This window comes from Phalacrocorax carbo, chromosome 2 (assembly GCF_963921805.1).
Source record: "Phalacrocorax carbo chromosome 2, bPhaCar2.1, whole genome shotgun sequence".
NCBI lineage: Eukaryota > Metazoa > Chordata > Aves > Suliformes > Phalacrocoracidae > Phalacrocorax > Phalacrocorax carbo.
The window spans coordinates 79,666,265-79,687,588 of NC_087514.1; the positions used below are offsets into that span (position 1 = coordinate 79,666,265).

General features: G+C 45.4%; 2 protein-coding genes across 7 annotated transcripts; one reads left to right on the top strand and one right to left on the bottom strand.

The window, feature by feature from the left end:
- Positions 1-1,128: 1,128 nt before the first annotated feature.
- On the top strand, positions 1,129-14,225 carry ROPN1L (rhophilin associated tail protein 1 like). Of its 5 annotated transcripts, none has more exons than XM_064443379.1 (8): positions 1,129-1,184; positions 3,333-3,490; positions 4,120-4,143; positions 5,564-5,687; positions 5,859-6,020; positions 8,341-8,516; positions 10,371-10,457; positions 10,886-14,225. In XM_064443379.1, the coding sequence occupies exons 2-7, from the start codon at positions 3,360-3,362 to the stop codon at positions 10,432-10,434; spliced, it is 681 nt and encodes a 226-aa protein (XP_064299449.1). In that variant the 5' UTR covers positions 1,129-1,184; positions 3,333-3,359; the 3' UTR covers positions 10,435-10,457; positions 10,886-14,225. The 5 variants fall into 5 exon arrangements, with proteins under 5 accessions (XP_064299449.1, XP_064299452.1, XP_064299453.1 ...); XM_064443383.1 differs by lacking the exon at positions 1,129-1,184 and adding an exon at positions 1,319-1,538; XM_064443380.1 differs by lacking the exon at positions 1,129-1,184 and adding an exon at positions 1,611-1,632.
- SNRNP48 (small nuclear ribonucleoprotein U11/U12 subunit 48) lies at positions 12,168-21,106 on the bottom strand. Of its 2 annotated transcripts, none has more exons than XM_064443378.1 (9): positions 20,919-21,106; positions 20,731-20,844; positions 20,476-20,536; positions 19,665-19,739; positions 16,811-16,999; positions 15,768-15,889; positions 15,213-15,328; positions 14,013-14,174; positions 12,168-12,451 (listed from the first exon to the last, which is right to left on the bottom strand). In XM_064443378.1, the coding sequence occupies exons 1-9, from the start codon at positions 20,952-20,954 to the stop codon at positions 12,412-12,414; spliced, it is 915 nt and encodes a 304-aa protein (XP_064299448.1). In that variant the 5' UTR covers positions 20,955-21,106; the 3' UTR covers positions 12,168-12,411. The 2 variants fall into 2 exon arrangements, with proteins under 2 accessions (XP_064299448.1, XP_064299447.1); XM_064443377.1 differs by having other exon boundaries at positions 14,013-14,177; positions 20,919-21,098.
- Between the last annotated feature and the right edge of the window lie 218 nt (positions 21,107-21,324).

The following is a 21,324-nucleotide window of genomic DNA, read 5'->3' on the forward strand; positions in this document are numbered from 1 at the left end:
TAAAAGAATAGATAAGTCGTATGTCAGAAGTTTGCTGTTTTCTTGCAGCTGTAGGAATCTCCAAAGTATTTTGAGGCCCAGTACTTGGCCTGTAGTCTATGCAGGGTACGCATGTTTTATGATGAAATTAAACCAATGTTAAAATGTGTGTGGTTTTTTCCAGAGACTTTATCTTTGTCCTGCATGGCCTTCCATGTTCATCAGTGGGGACATAATGTGGATCAAGAAGGGCTGGCTTCAAATAAGATTGTGTTCTTTTTCGCTAATGGTTTGGCCTGTTTCATGCGTGCAGCACCTAAGTTTCTTTGGAGCAAGGGCTTGTGAAGGCTTTCTGAAGCGAATAATGCTATTATCAAGTTCATTTGAGTGGTCTGGCTACTTACAGTCCACGTTAGAAGGAACAGGAGGGGCACTGCTTTATAATGAAGACAGGAGATGCACTAGTGTCTTTACCGAGGATGCCGTTCAGGTTACCTTGGGTGCTGTTTTTATCTGCAGTGGAAAGAGCAGAGGTCTCGTAGTCCTTCTCCAAGACTTTGGCATGGAGCAGGTGCTTTGGCTCCTCTCTGCTCCAGAGTGGCCTACACTTCCTTGTCAGCCGGTGCGGGGCCAGACCTGGAGCAGCAGGTGCTGAGAAGCAGCTGGCACTGGCTGCGCTGGCCGTGGTGGGAGCAGCCAGCAGCGGTATGCCTGTACTGAATCTCCAGGACCTGGGAGGGTGACTCCAGCAGTGGTGCTCCTGCTCACTGGGCTGCAGTGGCCAGCCGGGCTGCTGTTTGAAACAGCAGCTGCTGTGAGTAACAGGAATTTTAAGGAACGTCTATTTTGCAGCTCAGGCAGTGTTTGCTTGCGTCTCATCCAGGCTTGGAAGGGAGGTATGACAGAACCAAGGCCCCGACGGCCGTGCGTGCTGCACCAATGCCGCCAACAAACGGGCGTCGTGATCGGGAGGACAGCGGGGCCGGGGGCTGCGGCGAGCCCCCTCCCAGCCCGCCCCGGACTCTTTAGCCTTGCGGTGCTCTGGGTCTTCTCAGAAGTGTGTACAAACCAGGTGTTGCTCTTGCATTTTAAACAGCGTAGGCAGCACCCCCCTCCCTCCCCCGTGCAGCAGCAGGCGGGCCTGCAGCCCGCCCCGCCCCGGCCGCCCCGCGTTTCCCGGGCAGCGGGGCCGCGGCCGGGGGCAGGTGAGGCGCCCGGCCCGGGCCTCCCGCCGCCCCGGGGGGCGAGGCGGGCGGGCAGTGCCGGGGAGGCCGCTCGGGGACGGCCCGGCCGGGTGCTGGCGTGGCGGCGGGGTGGGGGTGGCGGGCGGGGGTCCCCGGGGGCGCTGCCCGCCGGCCGGCGCCGTGAGGCGGCGGTCGGGTCCCCCCTGCCCCGGCCGCAGCTCGCCCGGGGGCGGTCTCCGGGGGTGGCTGGGTGCGGTTTGTGCCCCCCGTCGTCGAAGCGGGAGCCGGGCCGGTGCAGCCGGGCGGGCCCCTCCCGCAGGCCGGGCCGGTGAGCTGCGGCCCCCAGCAACGGGGGTCGGTACCCGTCGTCTGCAGGCACGTAGCTCTTGGGTTTAGCTTTGTGCCCGGAGCCCCTGGGCCTGGTTTTGGATGCGGGGACGGAAAACCAGAAAATAAGAGCGAAGAGGAGGTGGGGGATGAGGTGACCCGTGTGGGAGCACAAAGGGCCGGCGCGGCTGCGGCCCGGTGGCGGCAAGTCGCGAAGGCCGGCCAGCCGACCCGGCTGCCTTTTCTTTGCCCGTCAGGTGCGGGTGCGTGCGGGAGGCTCCCTCCGACCATCGGGAATCGCTTTCTCGCTGTGAGGGTGGCCCAGGTTGCCCGGGGGTGTGTGGAGCCTCCCTCCTCGGAGACATTCAAAACCCCTCTGGACGTGGGTCTCGGCAGCCGGCTGGAGTGGCCCTGCTTGAGCGGGGCTGGACCCGGTGGCCTCCGGAGGCCCCTGCCACCCTCGGCCCTTCTGTGGTTAATGGCTTGCTGTAGAAAAGCAGGTCTCACGCCTTTCTTTCTACTTTTTTTCTTTTCAGATTAGTTTTTTTTTTTTATAATTTTCTTTGACTGCTTCTCAAGGGGTATTGCACACACATGCATATTCCTTCCTCGCGGTTTTTCTCTACCTTACCCTGAAATCTCCAACTTTTTGCCTTCAACTTCAGTCCCTTGGCCAGAGCTGTTTTGAATCATTACTGAAAGTGTGTGACCAATGTAGTAACTAAATGCATGCACTGAACTCTGTCCCCGATGCAAATTTGCTGCGTTGGAGTAATGAAGACACTGTATCCTGTCCGTGTTTCTCCAGAAATTAAGTTCTGAGTATCGTTTAATTTGGGCCACAGCAGTCCCATTGCTTAATTGCTTTTAATTTTTTTCCCAGAACAAGAAAATTCACATGATAGGGGGAGAAAGCCACCTGCCAGATAATCTTATTTTCATCTTAAAAATTAAAAAGAAAAAAATCTAAAGGAATAAAGGATGCTGTTACATTAAGTCCTTTCTTGATGCTGTTGCTCTCACTGGCTTTCCCTTCTGCAACTAGCTGATACATTTTCAGCTCTTGTTGCTAAATCACCTTAAGTAGACTGTTGCTGGTCCTTTAAATGATGAGAGCGCAAAGATTTCCCACCAAACAGGATAAGGACCATACAGTAACCTACGTCTGTCCCTTCTTTCAGATCCTGGGGCGCAGGATTCCTTGCAGCAAGGAAGTTACAACCTGAATAAGACAAACCTACCTGTAGAGCTGTATGAGCAAAGTGCGATGTGTAATTGCAGCATACCTCTGTATTTTTTTGTCACTCTAACTTTTTGATGTAAAGTCTGCCAGGAGCACAAATTAGTAACTTTTTGCTACGGTGGTTTTTGAATACGTAAACATAGTAGGAACTTGGCAATCTGCATACTCTAGCTTCTATACAAAAATGACAAGACTCCACTTGGCTTGCAGTAGTGACTTGTCACCGTAGCTAGCTTTCACCTTGGCATGAGTGGTGTGATTTGCGTGGACTACCTGTTTTACAAAATCGTATTGTGGTAGGTTTGAGGAGAAAAATCAGTTTAAAACTATCTAAAGATACCTGTTAAAATAGTAGTACTCCTTACCCAGAGATGTGGTTGGTGTCCAAGCTTCAGTCTTTCACGTGGTGTTGCCATCAAGTTTAAGGTGTTTAGAGACTTGCAGTGCTTGGCCGAGTGTGACAGTTCTCCAGTACTCCCAGCAGTCAAGTAGGACAGGAAGGAGTTTGGGTATAGGCATTGATCCCCACCATATGCACGCACAGTTTTTCATTCACATTCTGCTTCTGTGAAGTACTGTTTTATTATTATTTCTTCCAGGTCCGTGTCACCGAACACGAACGGACCATGCCTCTTCCGGAAACCATGTTCTGCGCTCAGCAGATCAAAATCCCCCCTGAGCTACCCGATATCCTGAAGCAATTCACCAAAGCTGCTATTAGGACTCAGCCTCATGATGTTTTGCAGTGGGCAGCTGCGTAAGTAGGATGTTCACAGAACGATGCAGCACAAACCTTGCTGCTCCTGTTTGTTGTGCAGTGGAGCTGGCTTGAATATTAAACCAGCTTGTATATTACATATGCGCCTCTGTGCATTAATGCGGCATGTGAGCCTTTTAAAAATAGTATAGTATTTGACTTATTTTCAGTTTCATTGAGGTTTAGGACTGTTGTATTTCTGGAATAGTTTGATTTCCATATAGAAGAATGCATCTTAATTTTTTTGTTCTTGTTAATTGCTCTGCCGTTTAAGACCAAAGAGGTCCTTTTAGACCTTAAAAGATCAAATGTTCTGTTTTTTTTCCTCTCCTGTGAGAGTTAATTCAATTCCTGGAATTTAAAGGAGACCTAGAAATATCTTTCTAATTCTTAAGCCTGCCTAGGTGTCATCGTTGTTGTTGTTGTTGTTGTTTCCAGGAACAAAATTAAGGAATCTCTGTTGATGTTACTGAAATAGGAAAAAAGCCTAAAAAGTTGTGACTTCTAGGTGATAGTCCACATAATAAATCCCTCATCATAAAGTTGGTTTAAGATATTTAAATGATTCTTCTCTTTTTTTTTTTTTTGTTTCACCTCAACCACTCACTGTCTTATTTCCTGTTCTACAGTTTGTGTGGACAAGCTCTTGAAAGGTATCTCTGAGATGTTCTCAACTGGGGGGATTTAAAAAGTCCGTGCTGTGTATATGAGGGAGGGGAGGCTGTTAATAAAACCAGGCTGGAGTCTGGCTAGTCCATTAAAAAGGAAAAAAAAAAAACCATGAAACTGAATCACTACAGCTGCAGTGTTGGGGAAAGGAAGCAGGGAACATATTAGAACAGCGTGGCATTTCTTAGGAACCTGACGGAGGTAGGCTGCAGCATGCCTCCGGGCGGTGGGTGCGCAGGGAGCTTGCCCCACGCTAGCTTGAGCCTGCTGGGACGTGGGGCTGCTGAGAGCATGGGCAGCACGGCGCTGCCATGGCCACGCTGCCAGCCAGACCCTGACCTCTGCTTAAGATTAAAGTTAAAGATAGTACTACCTCAGCTGCAGGAGCCCCTGCAGATGTGTACATGGTGGCTGCTGATCACACACCCCTTTCTGGAATACGCTCTGGTGCGAGAGCACCTGGGGCAGAGCAATGTCTGGGCCTGGAAGCCAGGTGAAGCAGAACAAGGCTGTGGTTTCACACGTGCTGCTGGTGGTATAGCGCTTGTCCCTGTGAATAACCAGATAGGGAAACAGATCCAGCTGAGAAACAGCCTAGGCGTTACACGTACGTACATACCACGTGCCTATTTCTATACAGCCACACTAGTTCAGTTCTGCCGTGTTGCTTGCTGTGCATTTTGACAAGTATTTGCACAGCGTGGGATAGCCTGGGCGTGGACGTGGGTGATCAGGGCGGATGAGGGGAGGCCAAGTGAAGAAACGAGTGAAGTTAGACCTGCTATTGACTGAATGAAAACTTTTTTTGCACAGTTCAGATTGATGGTCAGTTCTGGTGGAGGTGGTTGCTCTTAAGGTGATGGTAGCCTTATAATTAACAGGATGTGCATCTAATTCCCTTTCTACTCTAGTCTTAAATTTTTTTTTGGAGTGGACAGAAATGGCAGAAACACTGACGAGAGAGTTGCAGCATAAATAGCCAGTTGTGCTTTTCACATAGTGTGTGAGAGGAATGTTAAAAGAATCAGCCCTAAGGTCCTCGTCAGTCAAATGGGAAACGCCTGCGCTTTGGTTTGCAAGCCCACTTGGATGTTAATAAATCACTCTCTGCCTTTGCCGAGAAGGGCTGAGTATGTCATGCACAAAATAAGTTAAATGCCTTAAGAATTATTAGACCATCATAACATGGAGTGTGTGAAGTCTAAAGATTGTGGCTTTCTCTAAAAAGAAGGGTGGCATCTGGGCACAGGGCGCTGGGAGTCGGGCGGGCGGGAGGCTTGCCGAGTGCTGCTGCTCCTGCACAGGAGCGTGCGGATGCATTCACCGAACTGTAAGAGTGTTTACTTCTGTGCAGCTTGTAATGGCCACGGTCACTGAAGTGTGTTGCTCTTCCCATTCGCTTAGGTATTTTTCAGCATTGTCAAAAGGCGAGACCCTTCCTGTGAAGGAGAGGATTGAAATGCCTTTAGCGACAGAGAAAACAGATGCTGGTTTGACCCTAGGACTCCTTAAAATCTTGCACAAACAGGTACAAACTGGCCTTTAACAAATGCACAATGCTGTCGAGGAACACTGATGTGTTGGGGATGGCTGGGGAGACTGACTGTCAAGTATTTTATGTATTTTGGGGAGGGACTGTGTCCCTAGCTTCGTTCTGGTTTTTGGAGTTCACATTGCGGTACCATGATTTTGTTTAAAGCTTTCTCCCAAAGGCACGGTGAAAGTTGCAGAACTGAAGGAAAAATGGAAGCACTTGTGCTTGGCAGAGGAGCAACTGAAAGCTATCCTGCAGCTGGACGACTTCGGCGAGGAGGTGGAATGGATGAAGGTTCTCGCACTTGGGTGCAGCGTGCTTGGTGGGGTATGTTCACAGCAGGAGCCCCATATCCAAATGCAGTCATATACGATTGTATATGAGGTAGACTATAGAACAATGAACGCAAATGGAGTTTGGGGAATGGTGATGGCTTTTGCAGCAGCTGTCAAAGTGGCTTGCATGTTTACTTCTGCTCCACATCAGCTTTTGGTCAGGGGAGCTTAACCAGGAAGAGGGCCAAGTCCTCAGTTTACTGGGATGGCAGTAGAAGAGCAAGCATGTCCACAGGGAGCTTGGACCACGAGGGGGAGGGTGATAGAGGAATGATGCTTATGGCATCAGTGTAAATGTCCACGGAGGAGAACTGGAGGGAGAAATTAAAACATCAATTTTTAATTGATTGTGCAGTCAATTAAATTTTCACAGAAGCAGTTAATGTTACTAAATGTACATTTAATTCTTTTAATGTCAGTAATAAAACCTCAGCAGGGCATTTCAACAGAATGAGAGATTATAAAATGCACTAAGCTGATGTTCTTATGAAGTATAATATTTTTAATGACTTCTACAGTGGGGAAGAAGGGGTACTAAAAAGAAAATACACGTTAAATAATATTTTGAGAATGTTGCAATAGCTGGAAGCCCTGAACGTTAACGTGGCCTGGCGATGCAATCGTGTATATGTATATTTATTTGTTTATTCATTTCTGTATATTTCTTGATTCCAATCCCCCTCCCAGTATAATTTTGTAGTTTGGGTTCTTCATATTAAAAAAGTACTTATTTAAAAAAAAAAATCAAAACAAAAACACTGTCAGAAACAGCACTCTGATGCAGCTAGGCAGTCTAAATTTACCTCCATCTATCCATCCTTTCAGATATTAAGTGAATGACTTGATATCTGCTCTACATATTGAAACCTAAACTTAAGTTTCCTAAACCAGAGAGGAAGATGCACACAATTACATCCATTTTGCTGCAGCTCTAAGTTGTGTTCATTGTCGAATAGGGTCACAGGTGAGATACAAGAGTGGACAAGTATGAGCTGCTTAAAAACACTATAGTCAGATTCTGAAATTTCTGTAAAAGCACTGATGAATATTTACAGCCTTGGAGAAGTGACCACGCAAGTAGCCTGCTAAACTGTCGGTGACGCGTGGGGAGACGGACGTGAATAACGTCGCTGCGCTGTGAGAGCGAGCGAGTGGCAGCTTGGAGTGGCGGGAGTGGGAACGGCAGTCGAGCGGTGGCAACCTGCAGAGGGTGGAGTCTGCCATCACGGAGGCAGCTGCCTCTCCTTCCCCACAGAGGCCTCCTGGGGGAGGAACTACATGAAGTAACACTGTTAAGGGGTTATAAAATGACACTTCTCTGGCCTGTGTTCTAGATCTTGAACAGATACTGCATTTATTTTAAATGCTGGTGTTCTACTGTTAGGAAAGACTTATTTTTTACAAAGTCATTGCTTGCTTATTAATGAAGAGGTAAGGATACATTTTGAAAAAGTTCTAGCAAAAATATTACTACTTGGCTTTAAAAAGGCCTGTGTGGGGTGTTTTTTGGTTTTTGTTTGCTTGTTTCTGTTTTAATGGCATCCAACCAGTCTCTGACTCAATGAAGCTCAATGCTGGATTTTTCCATGCGTTTCCTCGTATAGCTCAGCATGCACAGGGCACTGGATTATAGGCATTGTTCTGAATAAAGGAATTTTTTTTTAAAGTATATTTGGAACAAATACTTTGAGGCATGTTTGCTCTAAAGGGAACTTGGACCTCACTTGGCTTTGACTCAGTGCTTTTTCTACTAACTACTAAAATGGAACTCGCATACAAATAGGGAAAACAGTAAATATCAACATTCCTAGAAATTAATATCATACTATGTCATAATAAAAATCATCAAAACCATAAGAATTTTCTGGGTTTTGTAGATTTGTCTGTCTTAACTGCTGCTGAGAATTCCTTTAGATCCATTGAGATAAGAAACACATATACATACATATATATACATACACACCACACACACACACACATAGTGATGTTTGAGCTTTTACAGTAGCAGGATACAGGATACAGCAATTTGGCCGTATTGGTTGATAAGGCTCAGACTACCCTGTGCAATCTTAAAACCTCATGGGATTGTGGTAATTTTTACTCCTGTTTCTACTAGAACTTTGTTATCGTTTCTATCACTGGACCTGCACTGGAGGGTAAACTTGGGGTTGAAAGCTGGGTAATGATAATAAAGCCTTTGTCCCCTTTACTGTCACTTCCAGTGGCTTGCAGTGCCGAGTTTGTCACGGTATGCAAAGGATGTTCCTGGCTCTGATACCATTCCTTTCCTTTCTTGTCTGAACCCCCTACAGTCCTTACTGAGTTCAATGAAACACACCTGCGAAATCTTAACAAGGGACCCAGAAGGCGGAGCAGCTCGTGTTCCCTTCGAAACATTCTCGTTCCTCTACTCCTATTTGGCCAGTATCGATGGAGAGATACCAGAGGAGAAAACTGAAGCATTCCTCCACGGAATTAAAGAGCAAGCGTAAGTAAAAATCCATGCACAGAATTTGAATGTATGGGTCGACTCTGGGTTCTCCACAAAGCTTCAATTTTAGGTGAATCGTGTCTTTACTTTGGGCGTAGCCACAATGACAGAAGTAAAGGTTGACGAAGGTTGTATTGAAAGTGTACCCAGTTATTTTTCGTTAAGTGGTTGACATCAGTGTTTGAACTGTTAAATGAGAAATTATTATTTATCCATCTTTCTTTGAAATATTGGAGTCACTACCTGGTGGTATAATTTTCCCTGTAGGAAGCAATCATATACAGGTTTATATCATCTGCATGTTACTGGTTCTGGAACTGGCAGCATCTTACAGGCTGCTCTTTTGATTTAACATAGAGAATAAATGAGAGAGAAACTGGGAGTCCCCACCCGAAGTCTGAAGTTTCTGTCATGTTTCTTCTGAATACTTCTCCCTAGACATTTTGTTGGGGAAATATTTAGTTTATGCTTGGTCTTACATGGTTTGGCTCTTCTGTTTTTGTAGTATTAGCTCTGCTAAATTGTCCTTCCTGGAATGGTCTTAGTGTTTGTTGCCTTCAGTGGATATAAAGGACAAAGGCAGGACGTAGTCCCACCTGAATAGTTCATCCTGTTTTGCTCTTTGTACCAAGTTGGGGTGGTTGGGTACATTTCTAGTCTGTCGTGTTCCTCTTTCTGCTTGCTCTGGGGTTGGCTTTAGAGTTTGGTATCAGTCTTGTCAGTAAGCCATGAACTGATGTGGTTCTTCACAGCAGGCGATATTTAGGTTGAAGATTAAGCAAAACCGCACCGTGTGGCTATCCGTTTTGCTGTCAGCGGCAGCTGTGTTCAGGGCTTTTCTGTGCTGTTGCCTAATCTTTGGCTTGCTGCATAACGAAGAGGCAACCCTGTTCTCAACCCTTGGCTTCATCCAGTAGTTTGTTACCAAATGATGGTTTCTCCCGATACTATTAGGTGTCCTTCTTACAGGACTGGGTAGATAATACCCTGCTGATGATCAGGCCATTCGAAGTGCACTGCCGTTTTCTGATGCGCTGTCACCATCGTTGGTGCTCACAGCTTGTTTGTTCTGAATACTTCTGGACATCTGCACTTCCTTATGACCAACGGGGTATTCACATAGTTTGGCTACCTCTTTTCTTGAGCACACCAACACTATTCTGTTGCTTTAGGCAGACAGTTGATCATATTTTTGTCAACAGCAGCAAAAACTTAAAATTCATAGGCTTGTGCGAACAGCTCTGCTAACTAGGCCTAACTCCTGCTAACTGCTACGGGTGAAAATCTCATCTCTAATAGACTTGGTTTGATTACATGAAGTCTTGTGCCCACAAAATTCAGTGTCAAAACCCTGTAACTTTTTAGCAGATGGAGTAAGGGATTCATAAGAATACTGCATATATTCCTGCTAGAATTAGCATGGGATTAGCATTAGGAAAATGACAGTGTCTTCAATCCAGCTCTGTGATAAACTCCCACTCATTTTATCCATAGTCACACATAGGTCACAGAAAATGCACTTTAACCAATTTTTGAAGACCTGTAACAGGCTTGTCCTCCAAGTGCTGCCTACATGGCAGGTTTGCAGACAGATACTGACCCTTCCTACCATCTATCGGGAATTGGTCTTTCTTAGATTGCTACCACATCCACGGGAGCTCAAAAACGCACAACCACACAAATGAACTGATTTTTGTCATTACAGTTACCAGACTGACAATTTTTAGTAAGAATCACTTTTTAATCACACCACTCATTTGCAATTAAGATAACCCTCAATTGTATCTCATCCAACACACTGGAATTTACCACATTAAAGTGTTCTAAAACATTTGGCTTATTCTTTTCCAGCGAACAACAAAATGGCATGGTGCTGCTCAGAAACTTTCTGACCCAGCCCTCAACCCTGTTTTGATCAAGCCAACTTTCCAGCACCAGGTGAGAGGGGAAAAAAAAAACAAAAAAAACACACAAGCAAAAAGGAATAAATACGCACAAGAAAATAATTTCTGTTCAGAGGACTGTTATTTGCACGTTACAATACAAGGTGATCCTCTTCTCTGGCACTTCCTTTTCTTTATCCCACTCTTGAAATTAACATCCACTGAGGGGCTATCGAATAGTGGTTATACTGTTCTCCTGCCTCCCAGATGCTGGTGCTCACACCTCGGGAGCGATACCCTCACTCCTTTGCTTACGTTGCGTAAAATGTATTTTGTTATGAAGTTTAGGTGGGAAGATCCATAAGTGATTGTAAGAAAAGAAGTAAAACACAAAATTCAATTTAGAGAAGATTGGATGTCTGTAATTGGTGCATTTCTCATTATGCCTCTGGATAGCTCTAACCTTTTTTGACTCTTACACAGATACAGCTTGTCACATGACCACCATGTCCAAACAAACAAGCTCTAGTAAATGAACAGTTTTACCAAGACTTGTTCAACATGAAGAATGCTGTGGCTGAGCTGCTGGAAGAAACATCAACTCAAGAAAGGGCAGCAATGATTCCACATTGTCTTCTCTCTAACTAGCACCCTTTCAGAACTTACATATCCTTTTCAATTCTTAGATGGACTTTTCTAATTAAAGATCTGTTTTAAAATAGACCTTGTTTTCTGACAGTAAAAGTGTTTGTCACATAGGTAAGGAAATGCCTGACACCTAGTTCAGTTTGGTTTTGAGTTCAACAGCTGTAGTCAGTAAAGAAATCTAAATCATCAGAACTAGACTAAGTATTTAGTGACAGATAATCGTACTTAACTGCAGAAACAATTGAGACAAGAGTCAGGATACTAGTGGCTACAGTAAAACTGGAGAGAGTGCAGCACCAGAGGAGGCCAAAAGCAGGAGCATATGCGGCGCCCTCTCTGGCACCTTGATCAAACAGAGAAAGTACTGTAGGAAAGATAGGTCTGCAACCTTGTTCTTTTATAGTTGCTTACTTTGTGAAGTAACAAGCTTGGCTGCCAATGACTGACTGTGCTGTAGCAGGCTGTGTGAGGAATTAACGGGACTAGAAATTGGTATAATAAAAATACCACTGAAGTTAAGTGGAATCTTCCTGCACACCCTTACTATGTACCTGCTTGTCTTAAGTCTTTGTTTTATCAACCTCTATCACTAACATTAGCCTACAGGATGGGAACTCCTCCTTGTTATTTTCAGGGGGAAATGGGTATCCACCCAGTGTTTGAAAATGGCAATCGATAATGCTACAAGCATCCTTGGTGCCTCTGCACTACTTTCTAGGGAGAGCTGTATTCTCATCATCTTTGCCAGATGACACTGATCCTAAATTTCTTTGAGCATGAGCTTGGGAACAGTAACTTTCCTGTTAGTGTGGTTTTACTGCTAGCTGCAGTTGAAGATATTTTAGCCTGTTGGAGAACTCTGAAATCTGCCCTCTCATGTCTAGTACATGCTATAACTAGGCCATAAGTGCTCTCTCTGGAACGCTGTTCCCAGAGGCGACAATGTCAGGTGGGAGGGTAAGAGAGGGGCTCTCTTCATGCCTTTTCACTTGTAATTGATCCTAGACTCCAGGCATTAGCTCTCTTCTACATCCACTAACTCTGGGCCAGGAAGGTGAATTAGTACAGCCTCTCACAGATTTCATCCTTCAGCCTTGTCAGACTAAACTCAAATAGATGAGATCTCAATATCATTTATTAATAGATGCATTAGCGTTACACACTTAGAGGTTTTCTGATATATACTGCTTCCATCCTGACAAACCTTAACGTTATTTCATTTTTGTCTCCAAGCACAGCTGTGAGGCAACACCAATGTTAAGTACACAGTGTTACTGTCCCTGGCACAACAGCAGTGATGATAGTTCCTCTCCAAGGAATTTTTTGAACAGCTGACAAACAAAATAATCAGGTTCTTGTTTCTACTTTCTTCTTTTATGGTTGTGATATTTGTCTTCATCCCTGAAACAAAAACACAAACATTGTGCGTGCTGTTAGGCTCAGACTGACAGAATCTGAAGAGAAAAAAAAGACAGATCTGGAAAATGGAAAGCTCTCATTAAATGTAATCACGTCCTCTTCTAAGGAAAGAAAGTAAACAACTTTAAGACAGTTTATTTCCCGTGCTGTTGTAATCAAAGTCTTGTCACGTACTGCCATAGTGGCAATTAGTTTAGGAAAATGGCATCACTGTGTAATGAAGCCAGCTTTGATATAAGCTGCATTCCCATCCATGCAGTTATCTATAGCATTTCTTCCCCACACACTAGGGACAGTGCAGCAGCTCTTCTGCACAACAGCCTAAGTCTTTGCTCAAACACAGGTCCCGCATACCTATGGGCTTGCAGATGCAAGCATGCCCTTATTGACAGTACTACAAGGTGTGGCCTAGATTTGTTTTCTTTTGCCTAAATATATGTCCCAAACTACTGAAGACCAAACAGCATTGCTTTTCAGCATCTACCACGGAAAACCTAGTCAAATGATTTTATGTATATACATATATACAGATGAACATGAGCCAGCCGTGTGCCCATCCTGGCTTGTATCAGGAATAGTGTGGCCAGCAGGAGCAGGGAGGTGACAGTGCCCCTGTACTCAGCACTGGTGAGGCCCCACCTCAAGTACTGTGTGCAGTTTTGGGCCCCTCACTACAAGAAGGACATTGAGCTGCTGGAGCGTGTCCAAAGAAGGATAAAGCTGGTGAAGGGTCTGGAGAGCAGGTCTTATGAGAAGAGGTTGAGGGAACTGGGGCTGTTTAGTCTAGAGAAGAGGAGACTGAGGGGAGACCTTTTCACTCTCTACAACTACCTGAAAGCAGGCTGTAGTGAGGTGGGGGTTGGTCTCTTCTCCCAAGTGAAAAGTGATAGGACAAGAGGAAATGGCCTCAAGCTGCACCAGGGGATGTTGAGATTGGATATTAAGAAAAAGTCTTCACTGAAAGGGTTGTCAGGCACTGGAACAGGCTGCCCAGGGAAGGGTTGAGTCACCAGTCACCACCCCTGGAGGTATTTAAAAGGTGTGCAGGTGGGGTGCTTAGGGACATGGTTTAGTGGTAGACTTGGCAGCATTAGGTTTACGGTTTGACTCAATGATCTTAAAGGTCTTTCCAACCTAAATGAGTCTATGATTATTAGTGAAAAAAAATAATCAGATTAAGTCCCAGTGCAAACTAGAGCAGAAATCAGGCATGACAAGTACACTTAACTGGTTAAATGGGCAATATGTTGATCAAGAATTAAAATACCCTGCAACAGTACTGCACTAATCCTGTAGCTTGCTGTTGTAAGTGTCACCTTTCGGATGTGAGAGTAAATTCTGAAGTCAGGTTCATAGTTTATGATCTCACAGCAAATTCTGTTTAGTATTAGTAGCCTCATGCCGCTGGCTTGTTATACGGTATATGAGATTAGCCCAGCTTTAACTGGACTAGATATTCTAATTCTCTGCACTAAGTCCCATAGCCAATGGCTGCAGCTGCCTGACCCAGAAGCAGGAGTCAGCTGCCACTGTTTTTGCTCACCTCTCTCTTTTTCTCCGAGAATCTCTGTCTTTGCCTCTTTCATGACTCCTTTTCCGTTTATTTGGACTCCTGCTGGTCTCTCTCCTATGTCTGGTGCGTTCGGTATCTTTATAGCTTCCTCCTGACTGCCGTGACTCCACTGAAGCTGAACGCCTGTCTTCCCTTCTGAAAAAAAGTTATTAATTTTAGTCAATAAGAACAGTTTCACAGTCACTATTGTTTTCAGTATCAGTTTTGTAATATAATCACCTAATAACGGTGTAAGACAGAGGATATATCTTTTATGAAGCCTCTCTGTCTCCCTAGTACAGTACCTCCCAAAAGAGGCCCGAAGTCCATGCTCTTACATGTGCACATCTCAGTATGTATTTAATCCAGTTATTTCTTATGAATACTGCCCCTCACTCTCACCACCTCTGCTCATGAAACAGGAGGCAGTAGAAGGGTTTCGCTCTGTTTTGCTTAAAATCCTTAATTCTTCAACCACCTGCCACCTACAGTTGAAGAACCCAGCAAGCCCGATCTCCTGTATGGCCTCGTCGTTCACCATCCTTTTGATGCTGAAAACACACACCGAGTGGCACTTTTTAGTTTGTTTCAAAAACGTTTTCATTTCAAAGATCTCCTGAAGAAGCACAAATAGACTATCGCTAGGTCATTATTCCATTTTTATTTCAGTGACAAATGTTTGGGAGAGTGTGCAGTGTTGCCTGACACATAAAATACACTCCCTGTTAGCACCGCAGCATTTGCGGTGGTAAGAACTGCAAACGGTCCCCCTATTTAGTAAGTTATGAAAACCTTTTTTCTGAGGTATTTTATATATTTTATCTACCATAGCATTTCCTGTCATGTGGTAGGGAAGGGGAAGAAATTGTGTACTTTCAAGTTTTGTTCTGTCCCCACCTGACATACCTATGCACCTGGACACAGAAGGAGCAATATTCATTCCCCAGCTCCACTAGAACCTACCTGTTCACCTGGATCACTTGCAACTTACCTGTTTACCCCTGAAAGAAAGTTAATAATTCATTTTTCCCCATCCTTCATGTGGACAGAGCTTCTCAAGCAAGAGGTTAACAGAATTAGTATAAAATAAACTCTCTGTTTCATCAGCCAAGGTTGTTATATGCTATTAAAAAGAGGTAATAGGATAACATTACAGGCTGTCAAGCTATGGATTTGCCAGCTATGACGTACCTTCCTGAAGATTTTGACTTCCCTCCTTCACATGTGTCTGCATTATCCAACCTATTCTCCTCCTGCCAGTGACTGCTGAGTTCTTCCATATGCACACCAATCACATCCCGAATCACCTGGAGATTAAGGCATATTAAAAACAACAAAATAAGGCAGTATGTCATGGTAGTGGCCTAAATAAGCAACTGGACAGCAGAAGATACACATATCAACAAAAAATTCCCCCAAAACCTACACATCAGGTGCTCTGATGGTAAGTCTCATTTGCAGAAATAGGCATTTCAGCATTAATTTAGTAGCATAATTTTACAACAGATGCTAAACTATATCTTACTGCTATTTGCACATTCAAAATTTAATAGTCAGAAACACTCTTGTTACTTGTAGCTTGCTGCAACAAACCAAAATGAGAAGAAGATTCCTCTGTAGTTTGCAATTTTAATAAGGCAGCGGAAAAAGAGACATTTTCCTTGTCTGAAAGGGTATACCATTGCTAATGCTGATATAAGCACATTTCTTTAGCACAAAATCATAGCTTTCTCTTCAGATACTCACCTCAGTGTAAGACTTCTTTGTTATATGAACATTCTTAGCCCTATACGACTGCCGCCGCCTTTTGTAGTCTCGCATTTCAGCCAGAATTTCAAGATGGGACTTTGGACCTTTCTGACTATCATCTAGCAAAAAATTGGAAGTAAAACAAATGGTCATTAGCAGGACGTTAGCACCTGCAGGTATGAAAGTCTGGTGCCTCAGTGCTAAGTCTGAAACATAAAACATAATACTGGAGAAACTTTAGTAACTATTATGAATTTAGCACAAGCTTCCTCTCCAGCCGTCTTGCTACCTGTTTACACGAGATTAAAAAGCCACCAATCAGGTGTTGTTACATGATCTCAGTCTCTTGACAGTGATCCAAATCAATATAGGGCCCTGTGATTTGGCCAAACACCTACAAAATACAGGCCTTGTTTTCAAAGCCAGTATTACAGTAAGACACAAAGAGTGAGAAAGCCAGAGCATGTAAGACATTTACCTGTGCAGATGACAAACACTGTCTCCTACCTCCTAGGCACAGCAGGGCCCACAGGATAACACAGATGCTTATGTTGCGCTTGGTACAGTTACAAACTGGCACGACTCAACAAGGATGAGAGGCCTTGGTCCAACACACCCATTTGTATATTGCTCAAGAGCCCCATCGGACAACTGCCAACCTTTCTTGCTCAACTTTTACTCTTAAGCGATCTTTAATCTCATCATCTCTTATAGCAAATACTGTTCCAAGCTGCGCAGTAAGTTGGCAACATTAAGGAACCTGAAGTCAGTTGCAGCAAAGCCAAAAGATCCATCCACTAAGATACACCCAATACGTGTGCCAAGAGCAGAGTACCCAGGCTTCCTCAGAGGGAAATCATCATAAACGATAGCAAACTAGTGTTTTCTGATGCCAGGTCTTCGTTGCGGCTTTTAAGAACAGTACGCTTTTCACAATAAAAATAGCACAAGCAATTATGTTTGGCTTTCAACAAAACCCATCTAATGACACAAAGTGAAAGTTCTGAGCCATAAATTCAACAACAGACTGTTCTTCTAACCTTGGGTGATTTTTGCTGCTAAATCCACAAAGAGGTCACTGTCATTTTCCGTGATCTGGGATCTAGACCTCTGTTTCTTCGTTTCCTCAACAACATAATCATAAAGAGCAAGGCGATCAGCTTGAGTCAGGTCACAGGTGAAACGCTTGTGATTTTGAGGAACTTCTACAGGCAGCAATGAGTAGGATCCTGGAGGTTGAACAGACAGCTGTTATTAGTGAAATAGCATAATTATGCAAGAAAACACCGAGAAGCTCAACAAACAATGCAGAAGACACCCATGCTGTTTTCACCCTTCCCCTATGTATCTGTAGGAAGTTTCATCCTTCTTAATTTCAAATAAATTGCTCAAAAGGGAAAAAAAAAAAAAGGCTGAGTCCCCCCGCCCAGCCCCACAGAGGTGGATAACCTCTCTTGGCTGCTTATGCTGTTAGTTACAGGTTTTCATATGCTTTGAAGGGAACGTACTAGATTAGATCAAAAGGACACGCTGTACCATCCCATCAATTTCAGCTCTCGGCTTACAAGCCAAAGCAAGAGAGGGGAGGCTGCAGTTCTAACTTGTGAGTTTGTCTGACTCCTGAAGTTTTCTGTAAAGTACCAGCTGCGAAATACCTGTTGTTCTGCCAACAGGAATGGCAGCTTCTAGGAGAGCAGACAACTGGGCACTGTGCCGGTCTCACTTGCACTATCACTTTCTCTACAGAGCTTTTATAGCAGACTGCCACAGCCATTCATAGCTAAAAGGGCTACAAAGGCACTTTTAAGATGCCCCAGGTTAGTTCAGATAACTAACTGTGAGGTTACGAAAACAAACACACTGCCTGCACATTCTTCTTTCCCTGAGTGATCAGCCCAGTACTGGCTCTTCCCATTCCCCAGTTAAAACTCACTTCTTCCAAACAAACAATAAATCGTCAATCCATTGCAACATCAGCAAAGCGACCTCCCTACAGACACAGGATGCAGTATTCTAGGATACTGCCTGCAGAAAAGCATTTTACTCAAGAGCTTTTGAGTGCCCAGCAACCATTGACCTGGCCTCCCTAATCCTGCTCCCCACGATGCAACCTCCTTCCTGCAAGGCACAATCCAACACAGATGTACGTCTCCAGGCAGACAACAGCCAACACATAAGAAGGCAAAGCTACTGCTTCTCTAGGTTTTGCAGTGCTAACAGGAAGCCAGGCAATCTTTCACATCCTGCTTTCACTAAAGACATCACAGAAGAGGAAGAGGAGTCACAATAACTCTACATTAACAAACCTAAAATACAAGATCTCACTACTGTACTCTGAGCCTAAACCAGAATTTTTCTAATGCGAACTAACAGATTTAAACTACTAGAATTGAACACTAGAATTTTATTTTTAGAATGCACTGTTCCTACAGGGTCACAGAAGCCCACAGAAATGCCCTAATAGTTATGTGATTTTACAAGAACTTCACAACTTGTCATTAAGACCAGCTTTCCTATCCTATGATCTAGCGATAATATTCTAAATAGGGTTAGAATATTTTTAAAAAACAAAGAAAATTATTTCATTTGACACAGCTAGTCAAAAGGAAATTTACAATGAAAAATGCTTTCCATTTGTTTCTGTTGCCAGAGACTTCAAATTAAACAATTTCAAGCAGTAAATCTTACAACAAAGATGCCACAATGAAAACCACCCCAATACAGACTTAGTGTTATCTTCAGAGAAATGCAAGCTTGCAGTGAAAACAGGACAGCAAGCACTGGCATCTAGTGGCTCACTGATGTATCTCTGCAATGCACCACTTGATAAAGGGTTTATCCGTTTCCTCTCTGCTCGGACGTGCTTGTGTCAAATTAATGAGTTATCACTTCCCTCCAGAGAAAATGCACCCGATGAGCTCCAAACACAGTGCCCATCACATGAAAGCTCCTTCCCAAGTAACTGTTAAGGCTCCACTTGCTATGCCGGAGAAACAAAGACAACAAAAAACTATGCCTGAGCAAGCGCTGCTATTTTTGACCCTTAGGAAAGCAGAACAAATGCACTTTTCCTTCTGCACACACACATTTACCAAACTAAAGGACTACAGTCAGTAAATGCTGTGCTTTTCAGGTGTTGCAGTAATTTCCAAACCATATGCTGCAGTTCTACAGTGGTTTCTATAGGTAACTCTACTTTTCTACTCTGTCTTGGTCTGAATGCTAAAAGAGAAGCATAGCTCAGTCTCAACCTGGTCCCAAGACTGGTCCCAAGACCCACTGAAAAATGAAACATAAAGGAACTAAGGAGTTGAGAGCAGTGGCAAAAGACAACATCATATTTGCAGAAGTGTCAGCATATTTCTTATACAGCTTCTTAGGACAGTCTTGGAACAATCCAAAACAACAATACACGTTGCTTGGGTTTTGATCTCAGGAGTGATGGGCAAGCATATACAGCTTATGTCTAGCAATTAATCCTTAAACAAAATATTACATGAAGAACAAGGCTGGAGGCAGCGTTAGAAGAGTTTGGGCCACAGCGAGCAGAAGGATAGCATCAGAAAACACAAGCAGAAAGTAAAGTGTAGGTGGTGGGATGGGAAGTGAAGGACTAGTGCTTTAAGAAACTTGTGAATTTCTCAGTGTTGATTTTCCAGTACTGAAGAGAACTAGAGGTGTGAGCACAACAGACTCAAATTCTCTTATCTTGTTGTCCTGAGTAGATAAAGAGGTTATACTCCAAAATATACAAGAGAAGAAATATTAAAAATAAATCAAAAAAATTCCTCACAGCAGTTCACAAGTAGAACAAAGGAAGCTGCAAGGGCGGAGACAAGAGCAGCTCTCTCGTAAGAGCGGATAAAGCTGTCTCGGTATCTGCTTGCTACTCACCTTCGCTGTAGCCGGTACCTTCTCTCACACTTTGTGCTCTAGCTTGCTTAACAATGTGAAACTGTAGATCTTTATCTGCAGACAGAGAAGACAAAAATATCACAGGACTTTTACATCAAGCATTTGGTAGGATTGGTCTTTATACCCCAGCCTCTATTATATGTTATGTTATATATGGTATGTTATAGAACATTGTAGTTTTATTTATGCATAGGGGAGAGGCTGATCTAAAAGGATCATTTTAATCTATTCCATATTTGAACTGAGCAGAGGGGGGGAAAAAAGGGATTTTTCAGGTTATAGGGATATGAAAAAAGAAATATATGTATATTGTGATTCTGTTCTGTACCATTACTATACCCCCAAACTCTAGGGCCATTTTTTCCTCCTGCTAAGCATATGTTTTAACACACTTCTAGTACTTGATGGAGGTGAGCACTGGAAAAACCTAGAAAATAACCTAAGAAGTGAAAAAAAAAAAGGGACCCTCCTTGCATTTGATGATGAAAACAGCCAAGTGACCTACAGAACAGAATTACACAGTGACAGACGCATAACGATGATAAATTAAGGCAAAGCACAATGGTGAGAAAATAAACCTACTGATGGAAACACAAAGTTTTTGTAAGAAGCCTTGGAGAAGTTATGGCTGGCAAAGCAGCGGGGGGTGCTACCGCAAGGACCTGGACTCTGCCCCCCTGGGGATCTCCCCCCGCCCCCTCAACCTCTGCCCCACCCCGGGGTCCCCCCATCCCGGGTCCTCCCTCAGCCCCCGCTGGCCCCCCTCAAGCAAAGCCCCGCTGCCGCTCACCCATGGCGACGGTGGGAACCTTCAGGTTTTCGTAGAAAAAGCTGGAGTCGTACATCTCGGCCTGCGGGACCAAGAGGCTCAGCCAAGGCCCCGGGGCCGCCCCCGGCCGGCGGGGACCCCCACCCCCTTCCCCCCCACCGCCCTCAGGCCGCCGCAGCCCGCCCGGCCGGGCAAGCGGCAGCCCCGGGCCAGCAGCGCCGGCCCCGCGTCACCCCCGCCCCCGGTAACCCACCCGGGACCGGCCCGGGCGCCCACCTCCTCCTCGGCGGAGTAGCCCATCTTGCGAAGGCGGCACGACGCGGCATGCCTCTCCAGCGACGCCCGGGGGACGCGGTGATGGGCGTCGTAGGGGCACGGCACCCGATCCACCTGCCGGCGGGACACGGGTCAGGGCGCACCGCCATTCCTCACCCCCCTCCCCGCCGAAGCCCCCGCCGCCTTACCGTGTCCCCGAGCCAGACCGCGCACGGCGCCGCCATAGCGGGGCGGCCGCCGAGGCCACCTGACAGCGGGGCGGGGCCGGTCCGGCGCCATGTTTATTGAGGGCGCTCCCGCCGCGGAGGATGGTGGGGCTGCGGCGCCATCTTGCCCGGCGGCCTGTTCGAGCCTTCCTAGCCTGGGGAGGGGCCGCGGTAGCCCCGGCCAGGCGGAAGACCGGAGGAGGAGCCGGGGTGTGCAGAGCCTGCCCTCCGTCCCCTCTGGGCAGCCGCGACAGCCGGCAGGGCCCGCAGCGCGGAGGCGAGCGGGCGCCGCCTGCCGGCGGGAGGAAGCACCGGCGGTGCCGGGAGGCCGCAGGTCCCGCCGCCCCCCCACGGTGCCGGGAAGCGGCCGTCGCGGAGCCGGGAGGGG